The sequence below is a fragment of the Colletotrichum fructicola genome (assembly GCF_000319635.2).
Source record: "Colletotrichum fructicola Nara gc5 chromosome Unknown KSG_Nara_v1_contig04, whole genome shotgun sequence".
Lineage (NCBI taxonomy): Eukaryota > Fungi > Ascomycota > Sordariomycetes > Glomerellales > Glomerellaceae > Colletotrichum > Colletotrichum fructicola.
The window spans coordinates 941,669-969,113 of record NW_027094054.1 but is presented as its reverse complement, the minus strand read 5'-3'; the positions used below and the strand labels follow the sequence as shown (position 1 = coordinate 969,113).

The window sequence follows — 27,445 nt, the reverse complement described above, 5'->3', positions numbered from 1 at the left end:
GATGGGGATTAGATCGCGGAGCTGAACCACAGTATCGGGATAGCCAGCCATGTCGTCCCATAACCTAATTCTCTCTTCTCCCCTGCTAGTCAGCAAGTCTGGACCGCTGCCGTCCGACTCTGCAACGCTACTGTCGCACAGAAGACTCAATCTGGGTTGAGTCGTTGACGAATGTGGATACCTTCACCACGTGAACTCGGGAATCTGGAGATGCCGGCCCTTTCCTCAATGCCTAATTTGACAAACAAATTCAGCCCTGAGCGGAGGGACAGCTGAGAAGCTCCAATCGACCCAGAAAGTCGGGTTTGGGGGTCTGTGATGGGGGAAGCCCCGGCTTTTCGCCAAGGTCTGGATCCCGGGATCGGCAGGGGTTGTCGACAAGGGGTAATTGCAGCTGACGATCAATAGTCTAAACAAGCGGTAGGCTCTTGGCTCCTTGGGGGTTGTTTACGCGAAAAGCTCTGACAAAATCTCCTTTTGCGTGGTAAGCTAAAGCTTTGGGTTTTGTTTGTGGGATCACAGGTGAGGATTGGGTGTAAGATGTGGTCCAAATAGCAACGGGGGGCCATTGACGTGGGATGAGTGCTTCGGCATCGCCGCTGCTAACAAGCTTACTGTTGTCTTTGGCTTAGATTCGCTCTCAAGGGCCATATCGCGGAAGAATAGGTTTCATCGACTGAATTTCAACCTTTCACAATTTGCCGATTATGTCTTAGCTGTCCCAATGACTCTTCTCGCAACGGCTCACCCTACACTTAGATCATCAAAAAGCTTTCACATGACTTGATCTACGGCTTACCCCCGGAGTGTTCTACATGCTGCATGATTGTGCAACTCGGTAACTCAACACTGAAAAATCCTGTGGACAGAGACCTCCTCGGCGGCGGTATAATAGGATGTTGTGCAAGGTGAGACTTGAAATAAAGTGTGGCGGCGACGCCTCGGAATACAAGAACGGTCGGGACGTTCATAGTTCCAGCCACACGGTTGAGGCGTCACGTGCATCTCGGCGTTCTCTCATTCTGTGCTAGATTTCATCTCATTTCCTGCTTGCACTAGTCCAAGTCCATTGCCCGAACACCATCGCAAAGGCCTCCCTCACATCCAACTGTCGAGACTCATGCCCATCACCAACGCAGAAAAGATAGCCCCGAGCGGTCTAGACCGCGCTGCGCCCGAAGAGAAAACCAACCCCTGCACAGCGGCCATAGCTCCCCGTCCCGCCCCACTCCCCTCCTCCGCCGACCCGGCCGTACTCTTCACCGTCGCGTTCGTCGCTCCGGCCATCAACACCGCCTTGATGCTATCATACGCCGGCTTCGGGTTCATATCCTTATCAAACAAACACGCATCCCCCTGCCCCTGGAACGTCGACGGGATCCAGCTGTACTTGTCCGTAAACTCCCACACCACGACCCCGACGCACCCCTTCGCGTCAACGCACGTCTTCACCACGCTCGCATAGTCCTTCGCCTGCTGCTGCACCGCCGCATCGTCCGCCGGCACCTTGCCATGCCGGATATCCAGCTCCGTCAGCGCCACCTCCAGCCCCATATCCGTAAACCGCGACATCACCTTACTCAGCGTCTGCGGCGACGGCGTCTTGCCGACCTCGAGATGCGCCTGCAGCCCCAGCCCGTCAATCCTCACGCCCGCGGCTTTGAGGTCCTGCACGATTTTGACCGCGCCGTCCGTCTTTTTGGAGTTGAACTCGAGGCTGAAGTCGTTGTAGTAAAGCTTCGCGGCGGGGTCCGCGGCCGCGGCGGCGCGGAAGGAGATGGGGATGAAGTCCTGCCCGAGGGTGCGCGAGAAGACGCTGTCCCGGAGTGTGCCGTTGTCGGCCAGGGCTTCGTTAACGACGTCCCAGGAGTAGCAGGCGCCGGCGAAGTGGGCGACGGTGTTGGAGATGTGGGCTTCGATTACGGGGGTGAGGGTCTCGGGGGTCCATGTGCCTTGGGATACTGCGCTTTCGTCAATAAAGCGTTCACGCGCAACGTTTTCCGAGAGGAAATACTTGCCGAATGAAGGGAGCTGCGAGTGCCATGTCAGCGCATGGCACCTCATCATCTGTTTGTTGGCTTGTCCGACGGCGCGGACAGCATCGGGGTTCGTGAAGGTGAACTGCCCCTGCGTCTTCTCCGTTGCGTCCCACTTCTGGCTGTTCTCCGGCACGACCAGCCCAAACTCCCCGGTGCGGTTGAGGACGGCCATGTACGCCGCGTCGTTGAAAAGGTTTGTGTCCGTCGCAGTTCCGAAGAAGAGCTTGCCATTCTTGACGGCTAGGTCGTGAAGGCCCTGTCCGGAGGCGAAGGCACCCCAAAGGGACAAGAGAGCGAGTGTGGTGCGTTTGGCCATCATGCGCGGCATGTAAGGCTGAAGATAGTAAGGAGCGGCTGGGGTAAGTTGCGATGAAAGAAGAGAAGGAATTCGATGCGCCGTCTCAAGAGGCGGGCACAGACTGGACATATAGCATTTGCCGCTTGGCAGCTCCCGAGACGTGGGGCAGAGGCTCAAGATTTGATCGGATGTTTTGCGATGTAACGGTGCCGGACCGGGGGTACTATCGTGAGAGGTGAGGGTCGCTGGGTGGTCTGTTGGTGATTCAGATTGCGTTTCAGGACCGCCCGAACTCGATGGATTGGGACGGGTTGGTAATGTTGGTTCATGCTTGCAGAGGAGCAAGGACTGGGACTTCTGGAGGTTTGCTTTGGTTGGTCGCTGGCCGTAGCTTGGTGGGAGCCGCTCGTAGAGCGATAGGTGTAGTCACGGTGCGGCCTATCGGCCGGACTTTCAGACCGGATGGGGCCGAGTCGGATGTCAACTGGACCCACTCCAACCTCGGAGGTCTGGTCCCGCGTCGGATAACGTCCGGGCCAACGGCGGACCAGCCATGGGCGTTTTCAATCACACATGACTTACGAAAAAAAAAAAACACAATTCGACTGGGGAAAAGATGGACCGAATCTAGGAATATGTATTGCATGACGGCCAGTTGTTTGAAAAGAAAGCACGCCTTGCATAGTCAAGCCGTACATCTTGTTGATATCCATGCGGCATCTAGGAAACATTATTCGGCCCCGTTTGAACACTTCCGAGTCAGTTTGAAGAAGTCCATTCTGCCGGGACGTATACGCTAATCGACCGGACTCGGAGCCGTCATAATGTGGGTCACAGAATACCGCTCCAGGGCGGTCCATCTCCGTCGTCAATACACGCCAGACAAGCTTGCCTGACACCGCACAAGCTTTTCGTTTTCCCGATTTCCCGGCGGTAAACAGCAGCTTTTGCATGCCCCGTTTCCACGTCGGGCGCAGCCCGACCACACAATCTGCGAGTCCCTCGGGACCATGTCATCGGCAACTACCGACACGTGGCCCCCGCCCCCTGACCCCTGACTGTCAGTCTGCCGCCAAATTTCGGGGACTTAAGCATCGCGATGCTAGATTCTCTTCTGCATGATTCAACACCTAGCACGATATACGAGTTGAATTTGAAGTGATTCAGTAACTTGTAGCATGTTGCTGGCTTCTGCACTGCGTCCATTTGCTAACTCATCAATTATCAACTCCCAATTCCGTAAATCCGGTCAACGTGGAGATATCGGGTAGCTTCACCCACAACCCTTAAGAGACCGGGGTGTCAAGACCCATACGTCGGTCCCCGACACCACCATCACGGTTCGGATTTTTCCTCCTGTCTCCACCGATCGGGCTGTCACTTATATGGCTGACGTAGAATATCTCCATCACTGCCGGCCGGCACTTGGGAGTCCCCTGCCACCAGCGTGCATCATTTTCCATTCTTCCCACTCGAGTGGGGATCACTATCCTCGTCGCACATCAGCTTGATGAGTGGTTTGTTTGCATGGCCTCTCCCGTCTAGACTCATCAGATGAACAGTTATTTCCATACACCTGTGGAGATCCTTTCCCTCTTGCGCACCCGCCGGTCGGCGTGATTGGAAGACAGGCCCATGCTTTCTCTAAATAAGGACGCGTCGTCAGGACGCTCGCGATGGGGCCCTGCTTGATGCGGTGATGCCGTTCATCCCATCTGCTTTGCGTTTTGTCTCATGACTTCTCGTCTTACAACACCGCCGCAGCAGCTTGCTTTCGCACCTCCCCTCCGGCGCTTTGCACATCATGAGGCCAGCGGTCAATTTCCGCCCTCTTGGAGTCGGCGCCAGCGTGCGCGGATTCCGTACCCGGAGACCGTCGCCGGCGGCGATTGCGCCGAGTAAGGCGCTCTAGGCCAGAGGTGAACGGGGCGGGTGGACACCGCTCGTCGTAAGCTTGGCACCACTTTTTGGCCATCCCCCATGCCCACGGGCATTGTTTCTTGGTTGACCTGAAGGCGCAGCTTTTCCGATTGAACGGTTGAGAATGTTTATAATAGGGGCTTGGTATGCTTGTTGCTTTCTAGAAGGGTTATCTACTCCCGCTGTCCCAGCTGCCTGGCTTCTTTCGTCGCTGCAGTGCACTCGCTCATCCCAAGTAGCCTTTTATTACTCATTCACAGTTTTTACCCTGCCGCGTCTCTTTTAAGCATAGTGAGTAAACACTAACGCTTATCGACCATGTACCGCCCATCAACGGCCTGGGCTTTGGCCATCCTCACCTATGTGACTGGCACCCTGGCTGCTGATGCTTCGGCCAACTACACTGAGCAGCTGTTGAGCTCAGGCACAAGTACGCACTGCCCCTGTCTCTAACTCATTCTTTCCCTCTGAGTGATTCTCATTATCATTTCCGCAGTCAAGCTTGGAGCCTGGCAGGATGCCTACGACAAGGCCGCAGCCCTCGTCGCCACTCTGACCACGGACGAAAAGATCTCCATTGCTGCCGGTGGCGACGGCGGCAACTTCACCGGCCTTCACAATCTCGACTCGGCCACCAACCCGCTCACCTACTTCTACGTTACAACATGGCCCGCCGGCCTCGCAATGGCCATGACGTGGGACACGGCGGCGGCTGAAGGCCAGGGCCAGGGTGTCGGTGTTGAGTTCAAGGGGAAGGGTATCAACATGGCGTACGGTCCGACCTTGGAACCTCTCGGTCGCTCAGCATGGGGCGGACGTACTGGCGAGACGTACGGTGTTGACAGCTACCAAGCCGGCATTATGGCTGGAGCAGTCGTCAAGGGCATGTCTTCAGCTGGCGTCGTCGCCAGTGCCAAGCACTTCATCCTGAACGAACAGGAGACTAACCGAATGAGCACCGGCTCTGGAGGTGGCATGGGTGGCGGGTCGCCCCCTGATGGCGCGGGGCCAGGTGGTAACTCAACACTTACCAGACGTCAGACCTCAACAAACGGTACAACCACCGGCAACTCGACCTCCTCAGATGACACCGGCGCCTACACCGTCACCATCTCAGACAAAGCCTTCCACGAAACATACCTCTGGCCCTTCTACGACACCGTCTACAACGGCATGGGCGGCGCCATGTGCGCCATGAACAAGGTCAACGGCACCTACTCCTGCGAGAGCCAAGACCTCCTCGCCAAGTACCTCAAGGTCGAGCTCGGCTTCCCCGGCATCGTCCACGCCGACGTCAGCGCCCAGAAAACCGGCATCAACGCCGCTAACGCCGGCATGGACCTCTCCTCCAGCTCCTACTTCTCCAACACCACCCTCGGCGCCGGCCTCAACAACGGCAGCTTCACCATGGACCGCCTCGACGACATGGCCATCCGCAACATGATGGGCTACTTCCACCTCGGCCAGGACCAGGGCTACCCTGCCCACGCCGGCGTGACCGACCGCGTCGACAACCGTGGCAACCACAGCGCCATGGCCCGCGAGTACGCGGCCAACTCCATCGCCCTGCTGAAGAACACCAACAACGCGCTGCCCCTCGTCAACAAGTCCAGCATCAGCATCTTCGGGTTCCACGCCGGCCCGCGCTACGTCGGCGCCAACACGGCGCTCGGCGTCTACGACGGCGAGCCGTCTACGATGCAGGGCCACATGGCCGTCGTCGGCGGCTCCGCCATGGGCTCGCTGTCGTACCTCACCACGCCCCTGCAGCTCTTCAACCAGCGCGCCGCCACTGACGGCTTCATGTTGAGGTGGTGGCTCAACGACACCTCCGAGACGTCCTTCAGCGGCATGTCGGGCTCCGGCACGGAGCTGACCGAGTCCACGACCGGCGTGGCTGACCTCTCGGACGCGTGCGTCGTCTTCCTGAACGCTTGGGGCGGCGAGGGTGCCGACCGCACCGAGCTGACCAACGCGGACCAGGACACTCTAGTCACGACCGTCGCGGATGTGTGCAACAACACCATTGTCGTGATCAACACTGTCGGCCCGCGTTTGGTGGACGCCTGGATCGAGCACGAGAATGTCACTGGTGTGCTGTACGGCGGTGCGCTGGGCCAGGAGTCCGGAAACGCGATCGACGACGTCCTCTTCGGCGCCGTCAACCCCTCTGGAAGACTGGTACACACCATCGCCAAGAACGAGAGCGACTACAACCCCGACACGATCATCAGCGAGACGGAGCTGAACCTGGACTTCTCGGATGGCAACTACATTGACTACAAGTACTTCGACTACTACAACGTCACCCCTCGCTACGAGTACGGATACGGTCTCTCGTACACAACTTTCGAGTACTCTTCCACAGCCACCGTTGAGTCTTCTAACCTCACCAGCGGATTTGCCACTGGCGACAAGTCCGTCGGGGGACGCGAGGATCTCTGGAATATTGTGGCTACCGTGTCCACCAGCATCTCGAACACAGGCTCCGTTGCCGGCGCCGAGGTTGCGCAGCTCTACATCTCTTTCCCCGACGCCGCTGGGGAGCCTGTCAGACAGCTGCGTGGCTTCCAGAAGGTGACGATCCAGCCTGGCGAGAGCGCCGATGTGACGTTCTCCCTGAGACGTAGGGATCTGAGTGTGTGGGATGTTTTTGGCCAAGAGTGGAAGGTGGAGAGCGGAGAGTACAGGCTGTACGTCGGTGCGAGCAGCAGAGACTTCAAGGCGCAGACGGCCTTGACTGTTGCTTGAGCGAACAAAACATATTTCCTGTTCATAGTTGTATTAGCGCTTCATATATAAGCATACCTCGGAAACTCAGGCCAGTTACTTTACGATATACAGCATTGTTAGAACACAATGCAGTGACTAATTTTATATTAGGTGTTACCAAAAATGCCGAACCTGTGTGGAAAAGCTTAAACACGTTATCTTTGTGGAGAAATCTTCGACGTAATGTTCGTCAGTGATTGGGACGATGAAGACCAACCTGCCAGGTGTACCATCTATGGCTAGGAGACTAGGCAAAACATAAACTTTAAGTACAGAACCTTGTAGGATTTCAAATACTTCCCAACTGGTGCTTAATTTAAAAACCACTTCCCAGACGACAACGATCAATCACTCTCCACAGTCAGCGCTGCCGCAAGTCCAATCTGACTTGCCAAGTTAACCAAGTCAACTAGTCAAAGTGATGCCATCGCCATCCCTCAAGTAGTCAATCTCGCATCCCTCGATTGACTTGAAATACCTGATTGTTTCACTTCTGACCAATGAGAGGCCGTAGATCAGCTTGCGCCCTAGTTATTCGGTTATGCCCAGCCACTGAAACATGCCACTATTGCCAACCTCGCGATGACTACATATCTTGATGTGGTTTTTCGAACTGCCCTCAAAATACTAGTTTACAGCCAATTCCTTTGAAACTTTCAGAGGAGGTAGAAGGGATCACAGCGGTTCGAATGATATAGAACTCATCCCGATTGCACACTTCTAGCGGGATTTGTTCATCATCTCACATCTTCTTCACCATTTTCAGCCATTTTTAATTTCACCGACTCCATACTCACGATGTCGACTGCTGCCACTGCTGCCAGCGCTTCTCACGCCAACGCGTATGAGATGTTAGGTACCCCGCGCCTCCGCATCTCGACGCAGATCGCGCAGGCTCTGCTTGTTACCCCACCTCTGAATTCCACGATCGACGACCTTCCTCACATCGTCGTAGGCAGTCGAGAGTTCGTTCTTGAGACGCAGTTATCGCGAAGGCGTGGCCGAGGGCGCTCTAGCTGGATTCGAGATCATGGCGAGTTCCTCGTCGAAGTTATTCAGAGCCGCGCCGGCGCGTCCTTTTGGAGCTGTCGACGATGCGACGCGAAGGGGTCTCCTCGTCTGTTTGGCGCTGCCGCCACCTCCGCTCCTCAAGAGCACTTACTTCGGTATGTATCTGTCAGCTTGCTTTCTATATAAGTCATATACTGACGAAGCTGAAGTAGCCATAAGGTCTGCAGGATCTCTGCTGTGTCAGATGAGGACTCTGACAGCAGTACTCTGCCCTCCTCGGCAGACACATCAGGCCCGCCTTCGTACAAACGACTTCGACCTAACAGTAACGTGCCGAGGGCCAAGATCACGACTCTGAGAGACCTCAGCGTTGCCTCCATCGTCTCTGCCGATCTCCCATTCGTCCACTTCGAGAACGCCTACGTGCAGCAGATGTTTCGGTACCATAACCCGGAGGTCGCTGGCGAGATCCCGTGGGGCCGGACGGCGATTCGGGACCGTCTCGATGACTTCTGCCGGCGTGGAGAGGCTCTCGTGAAGTCTGAGCTTCACTCTGCACTCTCAAAGATCCATCTATCATTCGATCTATGGTCATCACCAAATATTTACGCCTTTATGGCAGTCACTGGTCATTTCATCCATGCTGACGGCACAATACAGTCTCGTCTCTTAGCCTTCCCGCAGCATCACGGCAACCACAGCGGCCTCAGCCTCTCGGAGACCCTTATCGACGCCGTCGACCGTTATGAACTCCGGCCCCGCATCGGAGTAACGATCTCCGACAACGCTACGAACAACGACACCTGCCTCCGGGCCTTCTACCGGAGTATCTCGCCCGAGATGACGGATGCGGACGTCAAGGCCCGGCGAATGCGGTGCTACGGCCACATCCTCAACCTCGCCGCCCGGGCCTTCTTGTTTGGCGCTGACAAGGAGGTCCTAGAGGCTGAGTCGGACTTCTTCCGGCTCTGTGAGCGGTATGAGGACGATCTTGAGCTCTGGCGGAAGCTTGGCCCCGTGGGCCGGCTCCGGAATATCGTCAAGTTCGTCCGGGCATCTCCGCAACGGACGGAGCGGTACCGGAAGGCTGCGGCGGAGGTCGACGGAGACTCCGACTTCCGGATCTTCTCGGAGTCACGCCGGGAGGCACAGCTTATACTGAATAACGACACTCGATGGAATAGTACGTATCTTATGATCGAGAGGGCTGTGAAGAAGAAGACGGAGATTCAAGCCTTCCTATTAGCCAACAACGACGACGACGATGCCAGGCAGCACATCTCAGAGAAGGACCTACTCTCGAGTGAGGATTGGAAGGTTCTCGCTGAGATCGGGATGATCCTTGAGCCCTTCTACCTCCAGACGAAGCGGTGTGAGGGCTGGGGTATTAATGACGGGCATGGGCGACTCTGGGAGGTCACGTTGGGTATCGAGTACCTTCTCTCGCATCTCATCAACTGGAAGATCTACTACAACGCCAGTTTATCACCCAGTATAGATCACGGCGATGAGGGTGACTCTCAGCAGTCGCAGCAATCTCAGAAGCGTGCCAGGCGGGCCCGGCGCCGTCATCATAACCTTCAAGCCCTGCCCGATCATGTACACCAGGACTGGGCATCGCCAGCCTCTCAATCTGCCTCGAGATTCGAGTCTCTCAACGAGGAGTGGCAGACCTTCTTACGTAGCAGCGTTGAGCAGGCGTGGCAGAAGCTCTTCGATTATTATGATCTTCTCGGAGACTCGCCACTGTTCTCTGGTGCGATCATCCTGCACCCGTCATATGGTATTTCATACCTAAGAGATATATGGGGGCAAGAACACCAGGAGGGATGGGTTGAGAAGGCTCTGAAGACCCTCACAGAGTACTTCGATCAGTGGTATCGTCAACCCGGCGAGATATATCCGTCTAGCTGGCAAGCCGGCATGCTTCCAGTTGATCCCGGCGCCGGGGACGGAGAAGATGTGCATTACCGGCAATGGGTTAACAGCTGGCGCCGCAAGACGCCGCCCCGGACGGATGAGCTTGATCTCTACCTCCGGCAGCCTCCGGAGACCACCTCCGATCCCGTTCGATGGTGGAGGGACCATTCGGAGACCTTCCCGGCGCTCTCGGGGCTTGCCCTCGACGTCTTCGCCGTGCCGGCGATGGCGGCAGACTGTGAGAGGGCTTTTAGTACTGCCAAGTTAACCCTCACTTCGCAGAGGCTCTCGATGGTGCCGGGTACTATAGAGACTCTCCAGCTAAGTAAGAACTGGATGAAGAGGGGGGTCTTGATGCCTTTGCAGAGCTTTACTCTGTTGCCGTCGTGATGTATATAACTTCACTTTTTCTTGATTAGTAAGGGTTTTGCACGTGTTTTTGTATGATGATTGACTTATTTTAATTGGCAATTCACCAAGTAGTCAAAGCCTCAAAAGAAAAGAGGCAATTTAGCAAGTTGGGGGGTCAAAATTGACTTGATTGGACTTGCGGCAGCGCTGTCCACAGTTTGTTTAACCCTTAGCAACTCAAGACTAGACGATTCCGAAACACGCTCAAGTTACCAAGATGTTCGCATTCTTCAAGCAATACTTCGGATCGCGTCCAGTGCCAACCAGTTCCATCATGGGCGCAACTGGCCGCTACGACTTCCTCGGCGAGGACCTATCCGACCGCCTCAACATCATCAAGGACATTCACAGACTGTTACTTCAAGCCGATGAATCCTTGCTTGATTGGGAAAATAGAGATGATGTTGCCAAGCCTGGCGACTCTTCTCGGCCCTCGATGTTTAAGAATCGCGATCTTGTCAACCAGGCGCGGTTGTGGGCGGCGCTGTGGTCCTTGGAGCGCCCGCGTCTCGACACTATTCACCAGGATCTATTGGACAAGGACAAACAATACTTTCCTCGTCAGTTCATTGAGTCTTTGGGAGTGATACACGAACTTGTATGGTGGTGTAGGTCTGGCCAAGTCAGTTTGGCCTTCTCCGGGCTAACAAATGTTTCTTCTAGTCACCCGTGCGCCACCAGAGAGCCGAGAGACGGAAATCAGCCGAAACAATGCTCAGAGGGGAAAGGTATGCATAGAAGGTGAATCGGAACATGCAGCAAAGCCGCTTACGGCTCAGCAGGCTCCTGATCGCGCCGGTGGCAAGTGTTGCATCACGGGCAGTGATGATGCAGAGCGCTGCCATATCATTCCCTTGTGGACCCTGACGCGGCCGCAAAAGAGCCAACTTCTGGAGTACAATCTGGAAGGCTTTCTTGGCACAGAGGAACCTCGCCTCAGCGTAGCATTGTTGAAGTATAAGATCGGCATCACCTGGAACACCATTTACATGATTCGAGAGTTGCGCATGCTCTGGGACAAGGGTCTGTTTGCCTTGGAACCTCTGGGCTACGATTCAAGACCCAAGCATCGTGAAACAAGTGCCTCGGTGGAACACGCAGAGAAGAAAGATATCGAACACTGTCTGAAGCTCCGCTTCCATTGGTTGCCCAAGACATCAGTTCAGGGCCTGAGAGCGACTTTGTCCACAGACCTGCTCAACGCCAGCCCTCGGGACCTTATCCAAGCATTCGAGACAGATGACGAACTCCAAACCGATTCTCTGCGCCGCGTCGATAGCGGTAAGATCATAACAATTTGGGCAGACAGGCGTGAAGACCTTCCCGCCATTGGGTTTCTTAGGGTTCGATGGCTCGCTTGCCTTATTCATCGCTTCGCAGGGGGTATAGACCCTAAGGCTTATGAGCCTCTCTTCCCTAGTTCGGACGATGTATGCGCTATTGATAATATGCTTTGGGATGCTGAGGAGCTCACCAGACTACGAAAGTGCATGGCGGACCTAGAACTCCGTATCAAGAACAGACTGGCAGATGCTTGAGGAAGCTGGCTGGGAAGAATAGGGAGGAGAAGGGCAAGAGTGACAGAATCGGTGTAGTATGTCTAGCGGTTATCTCCTTCTAGAGGGTCTGGGAGTGCTTTTGGGATTTTTCCATTCGTGGTTTGTCTAGCGACCGGTTGACGATGCCGGGAACCGTAGCAGCAAGCCCCAACGAAGCCATGTACCAATATCGGTCCCATAACCAGAAGCTTCCACAAATATTATGGCCATCATTGTGTCCTAGCGTCGCCATCCCCCATCATCATCAATCGCCAATTTCGTCATCTTCGCTACCGTCGTCATCAACTACTTCTGAATTATCACCGTCGCCCTCCATTATTGTCGTCTACCGCCGTCGCCCAGCGTTGTCTTCCTTTGTCGCCCTCGTCATGTTTGATACCTTCGTCTTTTATTTCTCCAGTCTCTGGGTCATATTTGTCATATTGATGCTTAAGCATATGCTTTAGTCACCTTTATGCGCTGGCAACCTTGGAGGTAAGGTACCTGGAACATTGTAGGAAACAAACGTCGATGACGCAAGGACCTGCCGCAATACCATCAACTTCTATGAAGATGTTCGCTAACTATCGGAACTCTGCGTGTAGATTGTCAATAAAAGACTTCACGGAATGCCTGGATGGGCAAAAGTCACTACCTGTTGCGAGTTAGGCCGTACACAGAAAACATTCCTAGCCTAAGAACTCGTGTGGACAAAGTAGCGTACAAAATGAAAGTTGATTCTTTTCGCATTGACAACCATGCAATAACTACTTCTTCGCATACAATTCTCACCCATGAATACGCTTGAATTCGAGCAAAGTCTCCTGTAATTCCCTGGAACAACCAGTGCGCAACATGAACACCACGGTAGATGTGGACGCTTGTCCCAGCCTGAGCCCTCCTTTCGAAGATGAGTTGTCCACTCGACTTGACCTCATTGTCAGCATTCACATCCACCTTCATACAGACAAAGAGACGCTCAGATATGATATTCTCTGGGATAAGGCAGACCAGGTGATAGTACCCGCCCGCTGAGATATCAGCTTGGCGACGTTTTGCCGCAAGCGCGTTTATGGGCTACGCTTTGTCCTTGGATATTGACCGTCTGAGGGCTCTCCACGACGACACGCTGAACGATAGAGGTTACATCTTCAGATTTTTTCTAGGTGTAATACCGGAATTTGTCTAGTGGTGTGAGTCTGACCACTTACCTTATCCTTGTATGGTCCGAGCTAACTGCTACCACCTAGTCATCGGTGTCCCTTCAGAGCGTTCAGAAAATACGACCGACATCCGCGACGGCAATAGGTGTTGTATTACGGGCCAGAAAGATGCTGAGCAATGTCACATTATACCTTTATGGACATCGATAAGACGTGAGAGAACCGATTTCCTGCTACGTAACTTGCACGACATTCTTGGTTATGAAACTGCGTCAAGAATGCAGTGGGTGGTCGATCTCGAGCTTCGCAAACCATCTTTAATGGATACCTTCTGTCTGAGCCGACGATTAAAAGCTATCTGGCAAAACGGAGCGTTTGTCTTGGAACCGGTGGGTTACGTCACAAGGATAAAGAAGACTAAAGAAGATGGCGATGTGTTGTGCCAGTCAAGTAGCCGGGGCGCAGGCTCGTTCATGGCAGCAGCCTTCAGATCAAGGAGTAGATTTACAAAGATCGGCAACTCCCCAGAAACAACTACATCGACCGAAGGAAAGGACCAGGTCAACAATCAGGAGTCCAAACTCAAGCATGCCCTCGCCCAAAACCTCGTCCATGATCGGTCCCGGGAGCAAACCGACGCAGATTCTAATGAGTATGGTGTCCAATTACGATTCCAATGGCTCCCAGCAACCTCCCTCCATCACTTGAGAGCGGATGGGCCCGATTTGCGCACTAATCCCCGCACCATATTCAAGCCTTTGAAAGAGCGAGATCAAGAGTTTGGGGGCCACAACGCAGGCCATATCAGGGACGGCCAGATCTTCACAGTGTGTGCAGACAACATCAAAGACCTCCCCAACTGGGACTTCTTGCAGCTACGGTCCCTGGCGTGCCGCATCCATCGCTTAGGTGGCGGCGCAGATCCCACCCTTTACGAGCCGCCACGTCCTGATTCGGATGACATTTTTGCAGTCGGCGAGCTGCATAGAAAGTTTGAGGAGAAGTGCAAGCTGGAGAAGCGTCCTGCCAAGCTTTACAAGGAGCTAGGCGGCGACAAAGATGTCCTTGGTATGGATCCTACGAAATGCCACTTTTGTGGCGCTCACAGCGACCCAGGTTCGAGATGAACAGAGCCGATAGGGTTTGAAGGCCCGAGTTTGGGTGAAGTTAGTGATGGAGATTCATCATGGACCAGACAAGCACCGTTTGAAATGATGTTCAATATCAAAGGCTCTCATACGCATTGCTTTATATGCACCAACGGAAACAAGACTGCTGGTCATGAGGAAAGATTTGGAGGAACGATATCTTTCTAACAAAGTAAATAGTCTCAGTGCAACAGCAACAATCATAACTGGCTGTGATATGACGCAATCCAACTTGCTAAGCACAACCGTTCAAAAGGTCACCCTTCTTGGAGCAGCACGACAAGAACTTGTCATTGCTGGTGGTTACGCATTCCCGACCCGACAGACCCCCCATCGACCCGATCCCATTGCAGCAGTCTTTTGTATTTACTCTGCTATCGCATTGACAGTTTGCTCGTTTTATCCTGCACCATGGTGTATCAGCGAAATTTATCTGTGATTGATGGTAGTATACGGAGGTAACTCTCTGACAAATGATGGGATGCATGTTGCCCTTCTCCATTATCGCGCACAGCAGCTGCCGCCAGAACGCCGAAGAAGGAAAAGAAAATGCAGACAGATGTCAAGATTCTCATTTTGAAGGTGGTGATTTGTAAGTGAGGAGTAGGATTTCCATCGTGAAATATAATTCATTCGAAGAGACATGCATTCTACTTATAGAGTAACTGAGCATAAAGAAAACGTGACAGTCTACATATATCTGATCCAACTAACAGTGAGTATTTAGAGTTTTCACTGATATCTAGGCCTTGGTGAAATACACCTCGTGTGAAGGACTTGCTCGGTTGTCAACTAGGGGTAAACGTCTCAAGCGTTCTGCTGCGGGTGCTCTTAGGCAGATAACAATCAACATGCAACAAATCTTGACTCGTAAAATCTGAAGGGCCTTGCGAATTATTCAAAGGGTTATTTTGGAGTAAGCATATCGCTTGGAGCCAATGCGATACCGAGTAGCAGCAGGTTTGTGGGTCGGCCGTGCCGCGGTAGTTTCCGAACACATCCGGGGGTGTCTTCCAGGCCGGCTTGACAGACCCGACGACCTTTAATTGAATCTTTGCAGACTCCAGGCCAGAATCGCGGCCCATGAACTTGTTACATAGCATCGTTGGGACGGTGACCTTCAGGCGTAAGTTGGTGGACAACAAGAATACCTTTGCCTGCAATATAGCCGCAGCACTCGGCCCTCAACGCCAGATATTCTTGGACGTAGGATCAAATCGTCTGTGAAACTCGGATTTTGCAGCCCGCCGTGCTTGGGCGGGCCAAAAGGCCCCATGTTCGGACCAACCCGTGATGCAGGTGGGGAAATTCGCCCCGGATCGGCGGAGTCATCCGGGTGGCACAGACAGTTCTACTCATAAAACATGCCGCCCTCCGGCAACATGGCGGTGTATTTCGGGGTGGCCGTCTGCCTCAAATTTAAGTGTTGCTAGAAGCACAGATCTGAACATGGCATCGATCGACAGTCTAGACAAGGCGAGCAGACCGACGAAGATCGATATAAAGCCATCTTCTCCTCCCCTGGAATGAGGACAGGCTCATCATCGCACCCACGCGTTCGTTAGAATCACAATTCAAGTAACTACGCCTTAGTAACAGTCACTCTTTTCATCTGCTTTTGATTCCTTCATTCATTCTCCACCATTCACTCCAACACTCATTCACACGATCACCACAACCTTCTTTCGCTTCAATTTACGAGTTCACCATGCGGTTCCTCAATATCACCACCCCCGTCTGCCTCCTCCTCGCCGCTCTCTCTGCGACCGTAACCGCCTGCGACGGCTACCTCTTCTGCCACTGCTACAACTCCGATGGCAAGCCCAATGACGTCGCGACCCAAACGGTCTGCAACCGATTCCCCAAAGACCAATCGAAAATGATCGACGTCAACAAATGGTCCGACGGCGCAAAAGAATGCCAGTACGCCGGTCCCAAATTCACCCCCCATGATCCCCGCCGCCCCCGCGGTGACGTGCAGGCCTACGGCTTCGGCAACTGCGACTGGCGGGTGATGTGTCAGGCCGCCGGTGCCACCGGCAAAGATTCCAGTTGCAGGGATACACCGCCTGAAGGCCCAGAGAGTTACAATGGAATTGAAATCGTCCGTCATAACTAGGCTAGAGACTTCAGAACTTAATGTCAAATGTCAGGCCATAGCCTTTGCGTTTTACCTGGAGTGAATTTGTGAACAGCTAGCAATAGGGAGGATTGGTTGCCTTCTGTCGTGCATTTCTACAGGTCTTTGGGGCGTCTTGCAAGATAAAAGAATTTCTCATACAGGTTCTCGTAGACACTGCCATAGACTAAAGAAGGGAATCTAGAATATCATGAGTTTCCGAGAGTCTCAGCCGTCGAAGTGATTTCTACTCCGAGAGGTTTTCATGTGCCGTCGGTTTGCTTATTGCTGTTAATCCCGAGTTGCATTGAGTCAATTCAGTCTTTAGTGCTTTCCATGCAGGGATTGCCACCAAGCTGAGGACCTGCACTTCCTGCGGAACAGTTCATCTGTACATGACGTCTAACAATAATAATCAGGAACATCAATACTCTCTTTCAAGGACTGCTTGCTCTTTGGCGAACGTCGGTCCGGTCATGTCACTTAACAGCTACATAGAGGATTGATGCAGCAGCAACAGAAATAGCAATGCCCGCTTTCCAATAAAATGAAGAAAACATGCCATACGCAGTGTATCAGTTCAAGTTCATTCACCGCGAGTCACGAATTCCGACAAAGACGTTACCTATCTCGACAAGATGGAATTAGGCCAACGACTTTGATTTATCTAATGGGGCCAATGAGAACTCCAAAGGCAATTCTAAGGCAACTGTAAGGATATGGAAAATTAGAGTCATCTTGACTCGCCACCATCGGTTCGGAGGCGCTGACATATCGCTTTACAGTCCGCTCTGTGCGGCAGGCGGCGACATATGCCTGAGCTAATTTGGCAGTGATTCAGGAATTCCACGTCCTCCGGAGCGTCCTATAACGCTCGAGCGGTCGAATGAAGCCGAAGACGACGGCCCCGAGCAGAAGCTGGGTGAAGGAGAATTCAGAACTCAGCAAAACCTCGTCTATACCCTCGGCTTTTGACTCGCTGTAGTCGCCAAAGCCCGTTATATCTTACCGGTCATAGGGCTTAAGCTCAAGGTATCTTGCGGTTCTGTAAACGGATGAAAACTGGATCAGACGTATCCGCACGCTAGCATCCAAAGCCCAGAAACAAAATGATTGCAAGGCAGATGGGCATTGGGGATGAGAAAAAACTAGAATGCTTGAATATGAAACTATGCAAACGTCCTTGAGACCTTCCATGGCGGTGAGCAGTCCGTCTGACGAGTGCTAACAAGGGCAGTGCTCTGCATGCGGTACAGGGAGAGACAGGCTTTCACAGCAAAGTGAGGGGAAGCGGTGGCGGAGGTCAAATGTTCAAAATCAGACCAACATCTTGAACCACGTGCTTCGACCAAACATTCGTGTCGTCAATGAATCCACATTTACGCCATCACCTTAGTCTACTATCAGAAGCAGCAGAGTCATTAACGGTGGTGATTTCGCACCAACACAGTTGACAGATGTCTTTGAGGAAGCGCATCAATTACCACGACTGTTGTTGGTTCCGTGGCATTAATTAATCAAACGTCCGTACCTCGATTGTTATGACCTGCCTTTACTTATTCGGTGGACAGCCTAGCAGTTTCGGGATCTGTGTCCCCACCCCCACTCAACCGTGACCGGATAAAAAGGCGGGATGCCGATGTTTATTTATGTTCGGACTAGGCGAAGGCAACTTGGATAAGACAAGGTCTACACCCTGTTGCTTGCCTCCCATTCTGGTTATTCTGGACTCAGATGATAACTTCAGAATGTCCAACAGCGAAGCCAATTAGTTCATGTTGCGTTGAGGCGGATTCCTCATTTGCCAATGCTGTGGGTGCCCTTTCCCTTCCGTTCCCCGATTGAATGACAACACACAGTGGCAGCTGGCAACTGCATCGGCTTTTAGGTGTTGTTAGCTGTTCAAAGTTGATGACACATGTTGTCGAGGCGCTAGTCCAGATGAACGCCGGTTCATTCGGCAGCGTCGATCGAATGCTTATCGGACGACAGATCGCGAGTTTCCCCACGCAAAAGACAGCCGCCGAGTTCCACCTGCACAGCAGTCGCGCGGCTGCTGACATGAGCACGCCCTCGTATCCCGTGTATCCCGTGTGTGCCGCTAATCGCCGGGTGGCCGGCACGCTGCGTGACATTCCAAAACAGGGGCTGGCAGTAGTCCTCCAGTCGCCGCGAGTCAGTACCCCCGGTCATGTTGGTTCTCACAGCCCGAAAAAGAAAGTCTGTTCCCATGAAATCACGGAATTTATAGCGCATGTTGTCTCTACTAGATTGTCTTTGCCGGAAAACATGCGGCATGTTAATATGGAATTGAAGCCGCGCCTCGGTACTGCTCCACGAAGAGCTGGCCTTGATGGGACTTAACTGCCTCCGTTATCAGATTTTTGACATCATACTGATCATAGCTGTAGGGCGCAAACTGCCCGGTTATGCCGCATGACCGTGCTGTTTGTTCTTAGTTGCCGTGCTACCCCGGATATACTAAATTTGAGTTTTGAGCCTGTCGAATCAAGCATTGCTGACAGTCGACTGAGAGAATGGCTAAGCATTCTGCCGCTATTCGGACCGGGTCTATCTCGAAAACATGGGGATATCTCCTTTTCGGTAGTGTCCGCCTCGCAATTTGACAATGGCAGCTCTGACTTAGGTAATAATCGTCCACGGCACTTTGCACATAAATACGTTCCACTTATACAGACGTCACTATCTGCCGTTGGTTGACCCATTCGCGGGGGTGCCTTCTGGATCGGAACGCTGCATCCATGTCAAGATCCACGATCATCGCCCCAGTAGGTCTCCGCAACAGCTGTGTAGAGTTGCAATTAGAGATGGCACGACATGGTACTAGGCAGTGGGTGTATTCCGAATCCGAACTTGGAAAACATGCAGATCAGTTTACTGCCGTTAACTATGAGTACTAGGTAGCTGGCAACTCCTATAAAGACAGCTCCCATCTCGTCCCAAATCCCTCCGATCACATCATCATCAACCAGTCAAAAAGCCTGCCCATTAGTCCTTCTTTTTCAACCATCTCAAGCCTGTCTTTGTCCGTGTACATAATTCCAACTCCAAAATGAAGGCTTTCACCGTCCTCTTCAACCTTGCCTTGGCTGCCACCGCCATGGCCAGTGCCGTCGACACCCGCGCCCTGGAGCCCGGCTTTGCCGAGCGCGCCTGCGGTACCACTGGAGGTACTTGCTAAGGTTTTTCTTAGCGCAAACAAGGACTCGAACTAACATGATGCTCCTCACAGCGCCTTGCACCAGCGGCGACGACTGCTGCACCTACTGCGACCCCTACTCCGGCTGGACTTGCACCGACTCTACCAGAGCCTGTGTTGAGAAGGGCAGTAAGTTAAACCAAGAGATTTCTTTCACAGTGTTGAGTACTGACAAAGCGTGTGTCCAGCCGTCCCCGCCCTCGGCCAGAACGACTGCTGCAGCTACAAGGTCGATGCGGATGGCAAGTGCACCTAAGCATTCCTTGCAAACGAAGACCTGGAAAGGAGTCTATGATGCTCAAGGCGTTCGTCACTTGTACATGAATTTGAAGTCTAAAGCGTATATATATCATTGAACCGAATATACAAAGTAAACCCTACCTACAAACTCCACACAGCTCTCAAAATAGCAAATTCACTGAGCAGTCAGCTGGTGGATGCCACACTAGTGATCAGTGGTTTCCCTCTGTTGTCGCCAATCAGAATATGCCTCAATTGCGCGTTTCCAGAATCGGCTGCTATGTGGCGTATACTCCCTTCTCTAAATTTGCCCGTCTCCATATTGTGTGTTCTCAAGAAGCCTCTCATCGCGTATTCCTCCTTCACCAGGTTCTTCAATGTTGTCGCTTCTGTTTCTAGCATAGAAGGGAATACTTCCCCGCCGAGGGAACGAGTAGCTCAATCCCACATACTTTTGTTCTTCGACTTCGTTGTCATGTTCGACGAAATGGATCTGATCAGTCCGCACGTAGCATTAGCATTTGCAAAGCACAAAAACGTCTTTACGTTCGTTGACTCATTCGCACCTCTGGGAAAAGTTGTGCCCGAGTAATATAACGACCGTGATCTCTTTCAGCATCACCAAGGCATCGAAGCGTGTCCCATTCTGAATTGACAGTCACATTCGAGCAACCCGAACTCTTGATGAGGCTCTTGTAGACTCGGTCGACGTGATCCTGATCATGGATATTCCAGGTCCAGACGAAGTATTTCCGCACCCAACGGTCCGTGTTATGTCGTCGGCATAGGTCGAGCCATACGGCGGATTTGAACTAAAGAAAATGGTGAAATCAGCCCATTGTCACCCATGGACATACTCTTGCAACTTACCTCCTGCGAAGCCTTCATCATGGCAACGTTGATTCTTGTCAGCTCAACATTCCATCCGATGAGCTTTGCGCCGGCTTTTCCATTTCCCTTAATCAGACTGAAATGCAAACAGCCAGCTTCCAATTTACGGTAACTGCGCTGTAGCGCGGCCTGGTCCAGCTGCGCATAAGGTCTGACGGTACAGGATTCGTTGGATAACTTTCAATAGCCTCGAATCTCGGATGAATCGCTGCCAGGATCGTCGTCTTCGGGCAGCATAAATTCCACCTCGCATGTACAGGGGACGTTATCGTTCGATGGGTCAGCCGCAAAATCCCGTCGGTGATCCAAGGATGATTGAGAGCTCATTGACCACTTGGCATCAAACTCCTCCCCTTCTGTGGCAAGCATCGGTCTCTCGCGCCTTGTTGTGATCTTTGAAGCTGTGTAAAATGTCAGCCCACCGAAGGATGTTGGGCCTTTGAGCAGCCCGCCAGCAGGGAAGATCTACCAACAGCATCTCTCAGGGACCTGAACCATTTTTCAGCCTTCGATTTCATGTTTCTGATCAGCGTTTTTCCGCCCATCGCTGCCGGCCGTGGAGAGCGAGCTGATGACAATGTCGGGGAATGTCTTGGTCAGAATGCTGAGACTGAAAGAAATGCGGGGGAGGCAAAGATGTTGAAATTGCTGCAAAGGAGAAAAAGGTGGTTGGTTTCGCAGAACGGACCATGTCGAGGTCCAACAATTCTCAACCCTTGAATGTTTGCTTCCTTGAGCCAGGCCCAAACCGATGTATTTAGCCACCATAACAGCCTTATCCCTCACAGCATCGAGATTACTTGCCACGTCCCCTGACCCAATATTGGGAATCGTGCTTGTCACAGTTCCAATATTTGCATCTTGCCTCTAGAGAGTTGTACACCTGCACAGAATGTTGCGTGGACCTCATGAAAGACTTTTTCTAGATTAAGTCTAATAATTGGTAAAACGTACGTCATCACGTTTAGTGTTGTAATTCCTTCTCAAAGCATCATTCCGAATCACATTGTCATATTTGATGAGTCTATCATGCCAGGTAGGTATCGTCCCTTCACACCATCACCTATTACATCCCGTTGCCCTCCCGCTTTCAAATTTGATTCCATTAAGATCATCTTGATGACAACCCTTCCCAAGTTCAACCTCGCCACTTTCATGTCGCAGTTCAGTACCCTTAATGATGATCAACAAAGCTCTGAAGGTCACGAAACTCAAGCCCGGTTTTCCAAAGTAGAAGACTGCATATCAAATATAAGAGAAATGAATTGATACCCTTAATTGAAACTTTCTTGGTATACTAACGCCACATCCGTCGCTCAAGGTTTTGCTGCCCGATGAAGCCCAGTCGACGTTGAGGTTTCCTAGTGGCTCCTGCCCCTCAAACTAATTCAGTCAAAGTTAGGTTCATCTCGACGCGGAGAGGGGTAGATGAAGCTTGCCAGTCGAGCCCGAGATACCGAGGTGCACGTATCTGAAGGTGAGAGTCATCGGCTGCCCCGGCAGCCACAGCTTAAGTTAAATACTGCCTCGCCTTGGGACCAATATTGGGAGTGAAAGGCGTGTGTGCCACCACGAGCTCGAAGTTGCTACGTTTACGATGGCTCCGAGATACAATCTCCGCTCCAGGTCTATTGAAGAGACGATGATGAATGAGACGATGATGATTGAGACCACGAACCAAGGGACGGTCGATGGCGATGCTACAGGATACAAACGCCTTATCCTCCAGATTTGCCCGAAGTTCCTGACCACTGACGAAGCAGATGAGATACGTAAAGAATTCAACAGGGCTTGGATCGAGGATAAGCAAGTCTTCTGGAGCGGAGCAGACAAGCATAAAACCACAATTTGGGCAGCACTGAACGGGTTTCAAACCCTCACGAGTGCGATGGGTCCTTTGATGGAGCAAGGGAATGACAGATGCAAGAGGAAGACTTGCTCTAAATCCTGGTCTCTGTATATGCGAGGCGCCTCAGCTTTGTTCGCGTGGCGAGTGTCTCAAGGCCGATTTACAACAGTTTTGACACCCCCGCCTCCCCATCGATTCCACCCGTCGGGGTTGACGAACTACCAGGACGTGGAGGAGCCGATTCTCAAAGGTGTACTGGGAAGTTCCGTCGAGAGAATCATGATGGCTCATCCGGAGGTCGCCGGCGCTGAGAGCTTTGTCTATGAAGCGTGGCCCTCTGACCGTTACGCGACCTGGGTAGCTTCTTTTGGCGAGTTCCCTGACAAAGCATGGAGACTCGTAAGCCGTACTAGAGGTATCTTGATTATTCTTTGGTATTACGACGCATTGCCTAACGTAGAAACAGCGCGGACTATCTGGCAGCCCATCCCCGCCGTTCCTCAGCTTCAAGCCATGTTGGAGGATGACTATCAGGGAACGATCAAGCAACGTCAGGGACAGCATCAAGGACAACTTCAGGAACAGGCACAAATGAAAGAGAAGAAGTCCGAAGTCAACCAGTCACCAGGATCCGGGCTTCTCGCTTTCATGTTGTTTATCGAAATCTTCCTACACGTCGTACTGCCCTTCATTGTCTTCTTGGAAACTCTTACGACGCAATTCACATATGAATGCCAAAACTCCGAGCCACAGACCGAGGTAAAATTGGGAAGTAGCACGTCCTCCAAAATCACCAAGCCGCACAAGTCCGGTCTGATCAGAACGGATACAAGTGCGAATCAGGGCTTGGTTGCAAACAAAGTTACCGACATACTAAGCGGAGATGTTCCTCCACATCGCTTGAAGAAGAGGCAACGCCAGAAGCTTTCTCTCCCCCAAGAAAGTACTTCTCAACCCATTGTTACACAGAAGTCGACTGTGGTTGTATGTAGGAGCCTTGGAGGATGGGACCCCAAGAGTTTGAAGAAGGCATTTCGGAACCGGGCGCGACGCGTCACGATTTCTTCGGTCTGAAGATGATCTAGGTGTTTTGATATTGATACGAGTAACACCGGCGTGGAAAGAGGTGATGAGCTGGGCTTTCACAGTATCTGTGTTTAGAAGATCGGGCGTTTCCTAGGGACCAAAATTGGTTATATCAATCAGAAATTGTAACTTTGTATGGGAACTGACTCAGAGCCTTAGTTTGGTTGTCCTCGTTGTCATAAGAACCCTTTGATTTGATCAACGGACTTTCTGTTAATAAGTTCCGTAAATCAACTTCGTTGTTGTAGTTTACAATATGAGCAAGTCGTCAACAAATAGGATACTGACGACGCATATCTGAGTGCTGCTCCTGGCGAAACTTCTCTAATTCCCGACAGCACCGTGACTTCTTGCCTCGAATACACGCATGATATGTACTGAAGTTTTCAACATAGTTACCTGTAAACTTACGGATGATCCTAAAATCCCGTCGCATGCAAAGCGAAACAGTTGTTATTTCCTTTACTCAAGAAACTTCAATCCTTGCAACCCAGCTACAATGGCTTTCGTGACATTGATGATCGATCGACAGGTAAATCTTTCGGAGAATTCAGCAAGATGACCGACTTTGTGCTACCTGATAGCCCACAACTACATCGGGTGTCAGACTGAATCATCGGCCTTCGATGAAGACCTGAAAGCCAGATCCCTCAGCCGTGATCGCTGATCTCCTCAGGCATCGAGCGACCGTCATCCTACATCAATCCGACACAACCTCACGCACAAGAAGCAAAACTGCCCGAGATCATCATCCCGCCGACGACCTCGGGCCTCAAAACACACATTCAATCTCGATATCTTCAACCCCTCTCAAACGGTTTGACGTCAGCGGTCTCACATCTCCTGCCTATCATCACGCAACCGCACCCAGAAGCACGAGAAGAGTCACCCTCTCAGGCAACGCCCTTGACATCACAAATCCTCCGGATCAGCTCACCAGAGGACCCCTATTCCCCCAGCTAACCCACAGAAAGCCGTCCTCACCTCACCCATCGCCGTGCCCCGAAACGCCCCTGTTCCACAAAAGAAAAAGCACATCATTCAGCGACGATCAACGGCGTGCAGTCCCCTCTTTTCAGGCGCAACGAAACCTCCAGTCCAGCTCGAAGCCAAGGGCGATGACCGCACAGCCAACCAGACAGCAGCAACGCGAACGAACCACGGGCGGAGCAGACGAAGAGAGGGGGCGAGCCGGTCTAGAACTGCGGGACGATCACTGGCGTCATCCACCACCCTCCAACGTTCCCCCCTCTCAGGGTCCTTTGGGTGTGCCCGTGTATGGCAGGGAGCAGCGCCGCGACGACACCCTCTCGCAATCTTAAGAGGTGAGGTGTGATAAGCAAAATGCGAGGCAGCCTCAAGGACCCCGAAACGTCTTCTTGCAGACGCGACCTGTCGTGCAGAACTTCAAGAACAGTCCCCTCTCCTTGGGTATCAATCTCACACCCATTGACGAACTAGAACGTCGCCATGGGCCGTCGCAGCACTTCTGCAGCACTTCTGCAGCAGTCAATTTCAGGCCTAGACAGAAGATGCCAGAAACACCGGCGCGCCGGCGTGTCAGGATAGGATGATAATTCCCGACCCTCCATTCCGTCTCGAAAAATTTCCCTGAACAATCGTCCGAGATTGTTCGTCTTGTTGAGAGAGAGTACCGATACCAAATGGAGATACGCCTGCTACAAGGCCAGGTTCAAAGCGGTACGGATCGATGCGCGCTGACTATCTGGGATGAGACGGGGGCATGGATGGGTCGCAATTTACCGAGAAGGACATCAAACCAATTTGACGACATTATTATCAAAAACAATAAGCCCATACACGCGAGAGACAGGCCACCTCAACAAAGCATTGTTCCCGATAACGCAAGCACTGACCCAGGAAACAACGCACAGCCTCGCGCGAAGCTAGCCGCCTCCCGACCACGGCCAAGGGAGAGAGAGAGACTGGGAGAAGAAGCACCGGGGTGGTCGGGGGAACAGACGCCCCCAACCAGCCAACCAGCCAACCAACTCAACCAGCCCAGCCTCTAGGAGTTCTAGGAGTGTAGATGCAACTAGGGACCCTGCCAACGCTGCAGAAAATAACAGCGAGCGAGCGAGCGCACAGAGGGTTCTCTGTTGCCCTTTTGGGGAGGGAGAGGCAAAACAAGATGGATGCGCACATCTCATTTCCACCGACGTTGGCAGTAGTCTAGTTCCCCATCCACATCACACCGCACGCACAACAACGCGCGCATGGCAAAAACTCCACTGAGGCGAGGTTGGCATCTCGAAGAAAACCGTGCCACATTTAGTCCGTTAGTGTGTAAGTTTCTCAGAAGCGAGTAGCGCCAACGGGGCAGGCATGGCAAGTATGTGATATTTCGCCGCGCAACGCCGTGCGTCGTATCCACCACCATCCGGCGCTGATATGATGATGATGTGGCCGTGGTTCGGTGGCTCCACTTAAGCAGCCTCAACGTCTCAAACTGCGAACTGGGAACTTTTTTTCAGCTTCGGAAAACTGGATCTCGCGGGGTTGGGGCGTTCTGGCCAGAGAGAGAGAGAGGGCGGATGCACGAGCGGTTGCTTATCGTTCTCCTCGCGGAGGCGGAGACGGGTGAGAAGTAGTCTATTCTCTGGAGAACGGAGACGCAACGGCTGGCTGACAAGACACGATGCGCCTGTCCGGATCTGTTTACGGATATGCCCTGAGGGGGCCTGGAGATAAGAGCTCTCTCTCTGTCTCAGTTGAAGCAGCAGCATAAGCACAATTGCGGGTACAGCACCAACAGCATTTCTATTCACAGCACGCACCCAGGCTCACGCAGGGGGTGTTGGAACAGGACAAACACTCGCAGCAGTTTTCTGTCCGACATTTGCGGTGGACATGGGTTGAATGAACAAACGAACGGAGATCGACGCGTCCGTTCGCCTTTCCGCAGACCACCACATACGCAACCCACACATCCACATTCTCTCTCCGAGAGGGCAGCGCAGCCCACCGAGGCCGCAGATTGGACGCAGCCGTTCATTTCGAGGTTCCAGTTCCAATCTGCCTCCGCGCTTACGGCCCCATCCCATGCCGCAGGACCCGTTCCGTCTTCGCTGGGGTTCTCACCTAGGTTGTGTTGATCGTCTCGTTTCTCCTTCTCCTTCTCAACATTGCCCAGCCCCAAGGGCCCCATTCGCAGTCTCTAAACCTCCAACCTGCAGCAGTCTCAATCTGTATCCCCAAGAAAGAAAAAAAAGGCCGCATCTCATCGCGGATCAAACGCACGATGATATCGCATCATCACAGCCAAGCATCTTCCAACCTCGCATCCAGAGCCTCACCTCACCTCGCCTCTTGTAACCATATCCACATCCAAAGGGCCCTGCTCTAAACCCCCTTAGCCCATCTGGCAAGATCCCGCCATCTAACATCCAAACAAAGGAACATTCAAGGTCCAACACACACGCCCCTCTCTCGCGAGCACTAGCCCATCTCCATCTCGACCGAAACCAGCCAGCAACAGCTCCTCCCACCCGCCACAAGCACAAAACCAAGCAAGCGGCCGCCATCGCTGCCAGAATAGCATAGCACGCAAGCCCCCCAAATCCGCCGTTCGTTGTTCGACCCCGTCCGCCATCCGTCAACCACCTTTCCAGCCTCCGAACCCGGCAGTCGCAGCGTCAAAGCACCCACCCATCCATCGAGTTGTTTATTCCCGTAGAAACAATAGCTGAACCTGTGTCCGCCAGCGCTCCCTGACTCTTGTCTGCTCTTCACCGCACTGACAATAGCGCCCAAGCCTCGAGTAGGACAGGGTGTGTGTAGTAGCAGTACCTGGCCACAA

The 27,445-nt window shown here is 52.7% G+C and overlaps 8 protein-coding genes across 8 annotated transcripts; 6 read left to right on the top strand and 2 right to left on the bottom strand.

Moving 5' to 3' along the window:
* Positions 1 to 1,098: 1,098 nt before the first annotated feature.
* Positions 1,099 to 2,355, bottom strand: XYL5 (Endo-1,4-beta-xylanase 5; the record flags this gene model as incomplete). Its single annotated transcript, XM_032024326.1, has 1 exon — positions 1,099 to 2,355. One exon carries the CDS (start codon positions 2,353 to 2,355, stop codon positions 1,099 to 1,101), a length of 1,257 nt encoding a protein of 418 aa, XP_031878970.1.
* Positions 2,356 to 4,575: 2,220 nt separating this feature from the next.
* bglD-1 (putative beta-glucosidase D) lies at positions 4,576 to 7,008 on the top strand (the record flags this gene model as incomplete). Its single annotated transcript, XM_032024325.1, has 2 exons — positions 4,576 to 4,687; positions 4,754 to 7,008. The coding sequence occupies 2 exons, from the start codon at positions 4,576 to 4,578 to the stop codon at positions 7,006 to 7,008; spliced, it is 2,367 nt and encodes a 788-aa protein (XP_031878910.1).
* An 819-nt stretch (positions 7,009 to 7,827) lies between these two features.
* On the top strand, positions 7,828 to 11,909 carry CGGC5_v007052 (putative AC transposase; the record flags this gene model as incomplete). The annotated part of the gene is made up of 5 exons (XM_032024322.2): positions 7,828 to 8,195; positions 8,250 to 10,285; positions 10,581 to 10,979; positions 11,035 to 11,099; positions 11,154 to 11,909. The coding sequence occupies 5 exons, from the start codon at positions 7,828 to 7,830 to the stop codon at positions 11,907 to 11,909; spliced, it is 3,624 nt and encodes a 1,207-aa protein (XP_031878949.2).
* Positions 11,910 to 13,545: 1,636 nt separating this feature from the next.
* On the top strand, positions 13,546 to 14,199 carry CGGC5_v007051 (uncharacterized protein; the record flags this gene model as incomplete). Its single annotated transcript, XM_032024320.1, has 1 exon — positions 13,546 to 14,199. The coding sequence occupies one exon, from the start codon at positions 13,546 to 13,548 to the stop codon at positions 14,197 to 14,199; it is 654 nt and encodes a 217-aa protein (XP_031878931.1).
* A 1,729-nt stretch (positions 14,200 to 15,928) lies between these two features.
* CGGC5_v007050 (uncharacterized protein) lies at positions 15,929 to 16,339 on the top strand (the record flags this gene model as incomplete). Its single annotated transcript, XM_032024319.1, has 1 exon — positions 15,929 to 16,339. One exon carries the CDS (start codon positions 15,929 to 15,931, stop codon positions 16,337 to 16,339), a length of 411 nt encoding a protein of 136 aa, XP_031878932.1.
* Positions 16,340 to 19,412: 3,073 nt separating this feature from the next.
* CGGC5_v007049 (uncharacterized protein) lies at positions 19,413 to 19,815 on the top strand (the record flags this gene model as incomplete). Its single annotated transcript, XM_032024318.1, has 3 exons — positions 19,413 to 19,530; positions 19,593 to 19,688; positions 19,748 to 19,815. The coding sequence occupies 3 exons, from the start codon at positions 19,413 to 19,415 to the stop codon at positions 19,813 to 19,815; spliced, it is 282 nt and encodes a 93-aa protein (XP_031878908.1).
* A 285-nt stretch (positions 19,816 to 20,100) lies between these two features.
* CGGC5_v007048 (uncharacterized protein) lies at positions 20,101 to 21,208 on the bottom strand (the record flags this gene model as incomplete). Its single annotated transcript, XM_032024317.2, has 5 exons — positions 20,101 to 20,292; positions 20,366 to 20,611; positions 20,670 to 20,766; positions 21,022 to 21,091; positions 21,160 to 21,208. 5 exons carry the CDS (start codon positions 21,206 to 21,208, stop codon positions 20,101 to 20,103), a joined length of 654 nt encoding a protein of 217 aa, XP_031878933.2.
* A 1,079-nt stretch (positions 21,209 to 22,287) lies between these two features.
* CGGC5_v007047 (uncharacterized protein) lies at positions 22,288 to 23,613 on the top strand (the record flags this gene model as incomplete). Its single annotated transcript, XM_032024316.1, has 1 exon — positions 22,288 to 23,613. The coding sequence occupies one exon, from the start codon at positions 22,288 to 22,290 to the stop codon at positions 23,611 to 23,613; it is 1,326 nt and encodes a 441-aa protein (XP_031878907.1).
* Between the last annotated feature and the right edge of the window lie 3,832 nt (positions 23,614 to 27,445).